Below are 11,709 nucleotides of genomic sequence, written 5' to 3'. Positions count from 1 at the left end.
GTGCTCAACGAAAACTTTAAATTAAGTTACCTGAATTGATTCTCCACTCGCGATTTAAGTCATATGCAGAATCTCAAGACAAGCATGGGAAATGACGTCTACAAGACCTCTAGAGTAAGGCAGAAGCCTTACGGGAAGGCAGGGGTATTCTAGTCTTGTTCATATGGCTTTTAAATGAATCACTTTTCAAGTGCTTGCAATCAAATTTTGAGTGAAGATCAAAAATATTTAAAACCCAATTGAACTATAAGCACAAAGTGAACTATTCACCTCCAAACTGGTGTCTATTAATTTTGCTATGCTCAGATGGATCAAATTAAATACTAAATGCAAAACAAAAGCAAGCTGCAAAAAAGTGAGCTAGGGAAAAGGCAAATTTTGGTACCTGTAGTCCAGTGTAGTTCAAAGATCTGGCCTAAATATCTTCCAATTGGAGCACATGGACTAGACTGAGTTATATTAACTAGTAGGGGCAGCTAGATGATCAATTTCCCTGCAAACCATTTCCAAACCTATCTGTGAGGGTCTGGTTCCTTCTCCCAGGAACCCCACTGCCGAAAGTTTGTAACTCATTTCGTCAGAAGTCTTTCCGCCGGCATAGATGCAGGCATATCTTAATATATCTCTGTACATGGTTATATATTTTCTTCTCTCTAGTTACAGTACAGAAACTCCCCTTCTCATTTCCTTTCCTCCAATTCTTCATGTCAGCAGGAGCTATGGTTTTGTGCTTATCACCAAAATTGCAGTGCAAAAGAAAATAATTAATTATAATAATTATTATAATGACATCAATTAATAAATGAGAAGTATTAACAAATGTTGGATGACAACATAATTTCTATGGCACCACAGCCCATCAATTCACATATCGTACAAACGACCAACACCGTAAGAGGGAGGAGAGCGCAGAAACAGAACTGGGCTTGCATAGCAATGCAATAACAATAATGTCATTTTCAATCTCCGATGTCAAGAATATATTTACAGGAAACTTGATTTCCTTTTCACAAGTTCACCAAAGTGGGGGCAACTCAGATCTCAGGCCTTCCATCATTTTTTTTTTTTTTTTTTGTCCTCAACATTTTTCTTTTTTCTGTGAATGAATAGTTTGAGGAAGGTGAGGGATGTTGCGCATCTTGTGGGTTGCATGTCCAGCTTTACATCACATTTACAGTTTGTCCTTTTCATATTTTTTTCCTCCTTCCTTCCGATGCTTCATGAGTCCATTGCACCGAGCAGGTGAAGCATTTCCAGAACAGATAAAGGCATCCTTCAGTTTCCATCAAAAAGGCTCACTCTGAAAAAAAAAAAATACAAAGAGAACATGCCAGTCAGTTAGTTTTTGGTTGCACTTTATTTTACAGTACGTGTACTAACGTGTACTTATAGTGTATTTATCTAAGAAAGTTCTGGTAACAAAAGGTAACTACATGGGGTAGGGTTAGGTTTAGGGGTAGATTTAGGGTTAGTACCTAGTTATTACATAGTTAGTGTAATTACTATAATAAGTACATAGTATGTACATGAGGAACAGGACTGTAAAATAAAGTGCTACCTAGTTTTTTATACTGTTCTAGGAAAGGTAAACCAGCAACACTTGACCAGAAAACATCAAAGTTCCAAACTTAGTAAAGTTGTACAAGAATAACCTGTTCAGACTCACATAACTCTCCAGAGTACTGCGCGTTGGTCCCCATGTAGCTGCTTTCACCCTGCTCCGTGGTGGAACGCTGGTGCTGTCCCCTCGTCCCTTCACCTTTACGAGGACCCGTTGACCCTTTAGAAGAGGCCGTCCCAGATGAGCTGTTGCTCCCAGGAGATGGGAATGATGGTTTGTTGTATGGAAATATGGCCTCTTCTGAAATCATACAAATATCCAAACCATACATTTAGAGGCAAATAAATCTTTTTGAGCCAGATTGGAACATGTTCATGATTGGTTTCTTTCTGACTAATACCGAGGTGACCAACTCTTGCCAGCTTTGACCAAACCCTACTCATATCAATATGCTCCAATGGCTAAATGAATCTCCACACCGAAGTTTAATATGAAAATAAAGACATATGAGACCAAACCATCGGGGTTGGCCAACCCACGTCCCCCGTTGTGTCGAGCCAGATCCAGGCCTGGTTCTTTATGCTTCGTTTGGGCTGGAAACCCAGAATGGTGGATCCTAATGATCAGACAGGCACAGATGGAGCTCGGCTTCATTGCAGCATGTGTGTGTATACAGTGAAAAATGAGGGCTGGAACGATTAGGGTACATCTGTGCAGCCAAGTGTGCCTCCTGTCTGCTGGTTCCTGGAGAAGGCCAGTGTTGGCCATGGAAGAGCTCACTAAGAGGGGGAGGCAATGCAATCTGTTTGCTCCAGCTTGGCCTCCTTACAGCAGGGACCGTAAATGAACTCCAAGGGTCCACAGCTGGTGCTGTCAAACATCTGCCTCTGATGACCGTGGTAGCAAGATAATATTTTACAGACCTGCTCTGCTGAATTAAGTTTAGTGTGCCAGACTGATTTAACTCATGTGGACATGTAACGTCAGGTTTAGGTCTTTCATAAAAAACATATTTCATGTTTTGTGTCATTTAAAAGGAAGTCAAAACCCCTAGAGACAATTTCTTCTGAATACTTGAGCCAGGATGATTAGGGATAGGTTGGTGCTGGTCTACTTTGGAAGCTGTTTGACCAAAATGTCTTTCAGGAAATGCATGTTGACTAAGGACATCTTGGTCTTGAAGACCAGGTCCAGTCTTAAGTTGGGTAGAATAAGTTTGGTTTTGGCCTAGTTTTTTGCTGGTGTAGTTGGTGAACCATTACAATTTTGGAAACTGGTTGACCAAAATGTCTTTCTGGACAAGCTGGTTGACTAAGGAAGTCTAGGTGCTGAAGACCAAGTCTAAAATTTAGCTGTTTAGCATTAGTTTGGTGTTGTTCTAACTCAGTGGTGTCTAGGCCTGCACCTTGAGGGCCACCTTCCAGACTTTATTTTCGATATAAACCTCTTGATTGGTTTAGATGTATTATTTAGGGTTAGAGCTAAACACTGCAGGACATTGGCCCTCCAAGAGCAGGACAGGACACCTGTGGCCTAGCTGATGAACAGCATGAATATACTGGTTTAGATTCTTGGAAGCTGGCTGATAAAGAACCCCTTGGTGTATTAGTTACTACCTAACTCATGTGTTAAATCAAAATCTAACACTGATTCTAGTGCAGTTTCTCCTTTATGTCTCATTTTAAGACCTCAATGTGTCAACAGAGTTTAAGGTAAACCGTCCATCATCCTACCTGAAACAGGACAAATTTTCTGTCCTCTTTTGCTCTCTTCTCCTCTATCTATAGATCCCAGTCTATCATGGGCCTGTTGGTTGCGCTCCAGTGAGGTTCGGGCCTGCCAGTCCAAGGAAATCTTCATCTCCTCTAGGCCCATCATGGGTTGCCTCTCCAAGGAGGAAGCCTTGCGGTCAGAGGGGTTGGGCAAGTTCCACGCCCCCTGGACACGAGTTGTCTGGCAGGGTGGAGGCGCTGGTGGTGGAGGCAGATCTAGGAAAGAAGCAGAAAGGACCATTTGAATTCAGACAATAGGTATGGCATTACCATTTATGTACATCCTACATTAATCATCATTTGACAGCAGGTCTCTTGTGTGTCTACCTAAATGCCCTCAAAAGGGTAATATTGATATTATTCAGTTTGATAAATTATTATAATGGCTTGGATATTAGCTATTGCTACATGCATTTGCTTATGACCCCATCTGTCTCCTTTAACCAATGCTGACTTCCACATTAATTCAATAAAACATGCAAGAGAAATCTGCTATCTACTGTAAATCGGATGTTGCCCTTCAAAAATGGTCTAAATCAAATTAATGTATTTGTGTTTCATTGCATACATAATTCATTAACTGAAATATTCAGTATTTTTAGTTTTGTCTTCATGGATTAAATTGATCAAAACTAAACCAGGCTTTGGAATTATCTGTTCTGTAAAAACTGGACTAAACCATACCATCAGCGCTGGCATCACGGCGGTGCGGGGCAGTGCCAGGGCCTTTGTGTTTGCGGGTGGGCCTTGCTGCCCGCTGGTGACCAAGGCTGTGTGTGCCCACCGTGCTTCCATCTGTGGAGAATGGGCTAGCGGGACGGGGTCTATGAGGTAGACCTTTATCTGCAGGGAGCAAAGAGAGAATTTAGTTTAGCCCATAAATGTCATCGAAACACTACTCACAGAGATGAAAAACAAATCTTGAAAGGGAAGCATGGCAGGATGCTCAGGAGGAGGGCAGATAGCTTGTTAGTTTGATTCAGATGCAGCAGAATCAATCAATAAATTTCATTTCTATTGCAAAGCATGTTGGAGAAAAGGTTTAAGATTGTGGAAATAGTTTTATGAAGATCAGTAAGATCCTCATGGAGTCAGAAAGAGGCATGAAGTCAAACCTGAAGTGCATAATAAAAGAAACTGAAGACATCAGCACCAGATCGGTTTCCAGTCAATTCATTCCCTTGCAGTGTAAACCGAATCGCTTCACTGAAAGCGCTACAGCTGTCGCCAAGACCAAACAAATCGATAAAGATGTTAGTATTTGCACCGTGCTGCTTCAACAAGAGTTCACCAACGTAAAATCAGAAAGCAGAAAAGAAGCATCATTCTTTTAAGAGTGAGCCATATTGCAGCTAGCAAACACCAGACTTCCAGACTCTAATTCCCATTTCCTCCAAACCGACCTCTCTTACTCAAACTTGTGCCGTCCAGACGGTAACCAGCCTTGTCTGCGGCCGCCACCAGGGCTTGTGCAAAGTTGCAATGGGTGAAGAGTGAGCCGTCAGAGGAGCTGCCGGCACTAGATCTTCTGCTGGAGAAGTTTCTGTCATCATCTTCTGAAGCCGAGCCCCAACCGTTCACCATAGAGCCTGGAGGGGAGCGGTCGCATGGGTGTAAGATTTACCAGGTTTGCTAGATTTAAATTCCAGAAGAACAGGGCGTACTCTTGAGATTTTACTTTATTAATATTTAAATGCTAATAAATTATTGATGCCTTTATAAATGCAAATGGCAAATTTGGTAAATTTATCAGAGTAATATAATGGTGCTTTGGTGTGTGATAGAAATTATTATTCTCTTATCTAAATAAAGATGTGTTTTATAGCACAGGTGAATTATGTTTGATAAGAGATGAATCAATCATCTTTATAATAATTAGGTATTGCCAATGTTATGAAACTAATAAACAAGACAAAATGACTGAGGAAGGTAGACAATGGGAAACATTAACAGCTAAAACAAAACAAAGAAGAAAAACACCAAAGCACACAAAAAACACAGAAAAATAATGATAAAACAAACAACCAACAACAACAAAATCACATCAAACTAAAATAAAAAAGCAAAACAAAGGAGGGAATATTATTGAAATCACAGAACAGCCAAAACAAAACTAAACAAGCAAACAACGCTAAACATGAGACAAAATGGCAAAAGAAAAACAAGAAAACAAAAATAAATAAAGACAAAACAAACAAAAAGAAATAACGGCTTGAGTCAATGTATCACTGTTACATTACGTTCATAATTTATCTAAAATATTTTGTGGTTCACTAATCCAAGCTGTTAGGTTTTTTTTCCCTTCAGTAACATATCCTACTTTTATCCTCCATATACTGTAAATGCACACCCACCCACGACTACACGTCACAACCTCACTTCCTTTTGATTGCTCTGATGGGAAGGAACGCACGCTCCTGCGCATGGCCTGAGGTGAAGCAGCAGATATCGCACACAGAATCACGCAGCATAATCAAAGTGCTGTTCTTCTTCTTTGGCGCTTGTCAGATTTATGGCATGTTTTTTTTTTTTTTTTGATTGATGGCAACCCGAGACAAACATCCTCGGGGAAGATGATGTGAGATGGGACGACTATTGTTTAATGATCTGAGAGGAAAGTTAAGAGGGTTACACTGGTTTATGTAGCCTGGGTAATATATATGGTTTCAAATATGTTTAAAGATAGTTAATTAGGTCTTGGTGACAGATTTATGACAAATATTGTTACAATTTGTCAATGATAAAATACTTTATATCCCAGCCTAATATGCAGAAAAAGTAAAAACATTCCAAAAGAATAAGCACTGTAGTAATGTTGTGCTTAAAGGTAAAAAAAACAAAAACAAATCAGCTTTTTAAAAATACTACTAAATAAATAGTTATTTATAAAAAGAATAGATAAATAATAATAATACTAATTTGGATTATAATATAATAAATATATTATATAATAATATATAATATTATAATATGTGCAAATATAACAAATACTGTCCCGCAGCTTAATATGCAGAAAAATAAAAACACCCCAAAATAAAAAAAAATAATAAAAAGGCAGCATTAAAAATATTTACTACTACTATTAAAAACTACAGTTATTTACAAAATAAATACATAATAATATTATGTATTGTTTTTATTATAAATACAATTGTAATACAAATTTTTACTACTACTACTAATATAAAGCAATTATTTATAAAAATAATAATAATATCAATTGTTATTATATTTATAGTTATTACTTTTATTGAAAATATGTGTAACTACATTTACAGTTTAAAGTAAATACTGATTGTTGCATAAAACCCTTAAAAAAAATCTTATTATAATACCAGCAAATACAACAAAGGATTTAAAAGCACCAACATACATTTAGTTTTTTTTCCGCTTGTCTAAAAAAGAAAATAAGAATTGGAAGCACACACACACACACACACACACACACACATACACAACTATTCCTAGCAGTCTCTTTCTTTTAATTTCCACAGAAACTGCATACGGCTTTGTTTCACTAAAAAAAGTTGAGTCCCCTGAGACTGTCTCTCAGCAAAGCAAGACTGCATATAAAGAATTGGATGTGTTGGCAGAGATGGAGGCGGGTACAGAGCTCCACATCAGAGAGGACGGCTCCTGCAGAATACCTGCACCGTGCCTCAGCGCCTCCTGTCTCCCCCAGAGATGACATCCTCTCTAACAAGCAGCCACCTAAAACAGATTCCTGAAAAAACCAAGCCTTCACTCTTAGCCGTATAATCATGCTGCCAGCTGCAAAACAATAACAATTCTCCGGCCAAAATAAATTCTGGATCACATCCGCAAAACCAAATGTTTTTTATACAGCTCGGCTCACCATCAAGAGAACTTCCCACAAATTGTTGCTATTTTGGAGTTGGCAGTCACAAACGGCAATGTTTGAAGCTAGAATACTGTAGCTTCTATAAATATGGGGCTCATACAAAAATGTTATGGATTCAGTAACGTCTATTCTTGACACAACTGAAGCATCTTTCCATTCTGTTAATCCACTGTTAATATTCACAGTTCGGCTAAATGGAGTTACGCAGGACTGTAAAACTCATCAAACACCCTGCTGCCACTAAAGCTGATTTACACTGCCCCGAGCCCTCATCTGCATATCGTTAAGCATCGTAATCATTCCCCTTGACGAGTAGGCGGAGACGCCTGCCTCAGGACACGTGACCTCAAGCTCTGCAGTTAGTGCAAGGTTTTACGGGAGCAAAGTAAAGCAGGACAGTGAGCTCACTGCTCACATTACAACTCCCATAAAATACCCTCACTATTTCACAGACTCACAAGTTGTGTATGCAATAAATAATGAAACACAATAAAGGGAAATATGTTCCAGTGATCTTTATTTCACATTGACTAAGCCGCCCAAAAGAAAGAATTGTTAAACCTCTTTTTTCTTTTTTTTCTTCTCTGCCTTTGGGTCTGTTAGAAACCCACCACTAGTGTAGTGTCAGTTTGGTTCTACTGTGGGCAAAAACAAAGAACACTGGTGGAAGAAAGCAGTGAAAGGAAGCTGTTAAGAGTGTTACAGGAGGACATAGACATTACTGAACAGCATATGCTTTGTGTTTCACCAGATATCTCAGTCCAGAGAGATGTCAGAGATGACCAACACTAAAGTGTTCAGGGGAAAATGCACCTCAGAGCTCCAGTCCAGTAAAAGAGACTCAAAATCAGTGAAAGCGTCTGTCTGTCTGTCTGTGCACACATGATAATGCATTCAAGTACAATGATAATGCATGCATCTCTGCCTGATTAGAAGAACACCACTGGCCCGTTTTGCTTCAGTCCTGTGGTAAATTGGAGAACAGAGGACTTTTAGTTTCTAACCCCACAAAGTCATACCCTTCACGTGTCCCCTATGACAGACGGCCCATAAAACCCTTTCAATAAGTTGTAAAATGAAAATGGTGCCTCCTGTCTTCAATGGGGAAATGGAGCCATGAACGTGAGATTTATTCTAAATCTTCACAGGAAAATGTAGGCCGTGAAGGCTGTGCTTGTGTAAAATCATTCTGCTACTTCTTCATATATAGAAAAAATAACAACAATAATAATATAAAAACACAGTAAAAAGAGTCATATTGTGAAATATTACTACAATTTCAAATATTTGTTTTCTATTTAAAAATGTAATTTACTCCTGTGATGATAAAATATTAGGGCTGTGCGTTAATGTCGTTTGTCCTTAGTTTCTGTTACTTGTGTGTGCGCAAGGTCTCACTTTCCATATTTCACATCCATATTTGTTCATGGCCATGTTGATTAGAGTATTAAAAACTTGACAAGTATTAATTTAAGGTACGTTTAGAACAGAAAAAAATGTGTGATTAAGTAACGATTTATCCATGGGTTAATATATCAAATATATGTGTTCCTGTGGCTCAAGTGGTAGAGCAGTGCAAGGTTGTGGGTTCGATTCCCAGGGAACACAGGTTAGCTAAAAACTGTTAGACTGAATGTACTGTAAGTCCCTTTGGATAAAAGTGTCTGCTAAATGCATAAATTAATATTTTATATATATTAATTTCATCTTCCCACCATACATTTCACTTCCCCCCATGCTAACTTTGCTCTGAGTCTTTTAGTCTGTTTCTCATAATGATGATTAGAGTTTATCTTCCCAAATGCCTGAACAAACTGGATTTCAGAATGCCCATTTTCAGGTGAGATGGGAATAAACCACACGCACCCTCCAAACACGTGAGCATAAAGACAAACAATGCAGCTATTTGCAGACAAGCAGAGCAAAACAGTATTTTACCATGCTAAGGCAAACAAAGCCACTACATGCAGTACGCATGTGAATAAACAATGACCGGTTCCCAAATAAACATCAGCTGTACAATCTCAAAGTGCCCGCTGGACTGAAATATTCCGCTTTTAGATTAGATATCAGTACCTCTATTATATTGTTTTATCTTAATGCTGCACATGCTGTTGAATTGTGATTTGATATGTGGGTAGATCATATCATTTGGTGTCTCTGACCAAATGGACTGTTTAATTAACTTTTTAAATAAAAAATTACATTGATTTTTGTCTCTGCTGTTCATGCTGGGTTCAAACTGATTCCTGAAATTATTAAAGAGAGATAGCAATCCCAGATTATGTGGACGACGTATGAGATAATGAGCAAATTGAATAACCACCCCTTCATTGAAATAACGCAATCTGCACAGGACATCTAACTGTGCACCAAACTGAGTAGTTCAAAGGTTTAGATAGGTTTAGCACTTTATGCTCTTTTTGAAGAACTTCATAATGTTCTTTCAAAGGAAAAGTTAGAAATGAAAACAAAAAAATGACGCTTACCTGTAACAGAACTGTCTAAGTTGTCCATGCTGGAGCCTGGTGTGTGTTCGATACCCCTAACTTGTGGTGACATCTCATATCCTTCATCCTCCTCCTCATCATCGTCTTCATCAGGGAGGTCTGTCTCAATATCGGACACTAGGGTGCTGGAGACATAACCCACGGGTGGCGTGGGGGCCTGCGGTGGATAAGGCCCACCCTGTATGTGCCTACGGAGAATACACGAAGTCAAACATGAACTTTACATGCTTTTTTTTGCATAAGCAAGCAAGAGCTTCAAGGGTTGTCAGCGGGAGACAAAGGGTGTCAATGAGCGACAAGCCTAGACAAAAGACAAATATGTAGTGTGTGCTGTCTGTCAGGTGAGATTTGGTATTCCTAGAACATTCCTTGTCATCTCTCCGATGGATTGGAACAATTCAGCTAATTCAGCAGCACCACGGTCTGCATGCTAACACAATGACCTACTAATTGCAGCTTGAAGAGGATACAATGGCAACCAACACAAGCATGTCTTTACTGTGGCTGTCACCCACTTGACAGCTAGGTTCTATGACAGCTCCACTGTGTGTCTATATATATGTGTATTGGTGTGTGTTTGTGCAGTGCTGCTGCAGCTTTGATGCGGTCTGTGCCAGGATTTGGATATAATTATGGGCTCTTCCCAGTCGTCACAAATGTTCTATGAGCAACATACTCATTATGGCGGTAACATGACATCTTCCTCCTGACAAGTGGTGACTGTAATAAGAGGAAGTTGGTTTCTCTTGGTAAGACAGGTTGAAATATAGGTTTATCATGCGGGCTTTATAAGAATAAGTTATGCAGTTTTGGGGGGGGGGGGGGGACTGTTGGGGGTGTAGTGACTGTCAGTTTTTTATTACATATTTAATCCAGCTACATTCATTCATTTAAATCATGCATTTATTGAAAAAAGACTAACAAATGTTGTCCATTAAAAACTTTTTTTTTTCAGTTTAATTCAGTTTGTGCTGTAATAAAGAAGCCAGTTAAGAAAAAAAAAAAAAAAACTAATTGAATCTTCTTATTATGTTAAATAGTCATTTATATATTTTACAATTGCATTTAAAGCCTGTATAGGCCAAACTTTTTTACAACAAAGGAACAAAACGCAATCTTGGAATGTAAGTGTTGAATTCTACCCTATAATATGAAACTAAATTTTTTAAATCAAATTCACATCTATTATCTACATTTTAGTGTAACAAGATCTTACCAGTTCTGTTTAGCCATGTCCAACTGGTAAGCGCGGGTTAGCTCATCTAAGTGGGCTTGGAGCATGGGCTGTATTTCTTCACGTGGGGATGGGCTCAGTGTGGCTGTGGACTGTTTGCCAAAGGAAACTGCTGCAGGGGAGGAGGCCACGCCCCTTATTGGAGGCGTGGGCACCCGTTCATCCTCTTCCTCCAGCTCATCTTCTAAACCCTGATGGAGGTACGTCTGCACTGGCAAGGGTGGGCCCCAACCATCACTATCATATCTGGAACAAATGAGCATAGAAACAAAATGAAAACGGACTACAGTCAGGTCCCTGTGGCACCCCACCAACAGTTGTGTGTTAATCTTATTTTTTTTTTAAATGTTAGTCTAGCTAACAGTTATGGATATAGTGAGACTCAGGTTTAGTGACATAGTGGTAATGGTGTAAATCTTGGGTTAAATGCAAAAAATCTAGAGGGATTTTGTAGCTTTACTTGCACTTTAATACAGGCTGATCTGGCAGACTGGCTGCATTTTTTATTTTATTTCCCAGAACTGTGCTTATACATGCTGAAATAATACATGCCATAAAGCTAGCGTTCATTAAAGGAATTTGTCAGTGCAGATCCCATAGGACATAACAGTTTTAATCTGAAGCCATTAAAGACAGTGGCGAGATTTACAGCGTAGAAGACTACTCATTTGCTAGAAAGCCTATTAAGCCCTATGACTCTCAGAGATGGAAATTAACAGGGTTGAAAAGCAAGCACACCTCTCCAGCAGGATATTTAATTTGTATCACCC

The 11,709-nt window shown here is 39.0% G+C and overlaps 1 protein-coding gene across 2 annotated transcripts in view; it reads right to left on the bottom strand.

Moving 5' to 3' along the window:
* Positions 1 to 587: 587 nt before the first annotated feature.
* LOC113081271 (roundabout homolog 2-like) overlaps positions 588 to 11,709 on the bottom strand; it is a 163,852-nt gene continuing 152,730 nt past the window's right edge. For both annotated transcript variants that reach the window (XM_026253345.1, XM_026253344.1), the window contains 7 exons: positions 10,922 to 11,185; positions 9,685 to 9,893; positions 4,737 to 4,922; positions 4,018 to 4,176; positions 3,295 to 3,549; positions 1,667 to 1,861; positions 588 to 1,300 (listed from right to left, as the gene is read on the bottom strand). In XM_026253345.1, coding sequence (XP_026109130.1) covers positions 1,299 to 1,300; positions 1,667 to 1,861; positions 3,295 to 3,549; positions 4,018 to 4,176; positions 4,737 to 4,922; positions 9,685 to 9,893; positions 10,922 to 11,185 — 1,270 coding nt within the window. In that variant the 3' untranslated portion in view covers positions 588 to 1,298. The remainder of the gene's footprint in view (positions 1,301 to 1,666; positions 1,862 to 3,294; positions 3,550 to 4,017; positions 4,177 to 4,736; positions 4,923 to 9,684; positions 9,894 to 10,921; positions 11,186 to 11,709) is intronic.

The sequence above is a fragment of the Carassius auratus genome, unplaced genomic scaffold (assembly GCF_003368295.1).
Source record: "Carassius auratus strain Wakin unplaced genomic scaffold, ASM336829v1 scaf_tig00033554, whole genome shotgun sequence".
NCBI lineage: Eukaryota > Metazoa > Chordata > Actinopteri > Cypriniformes > Cyprinidae > Carassius > Carassius auratus.
This window is presented reverse-complemented; position numbering and strand designations above follow the sequence as displayed.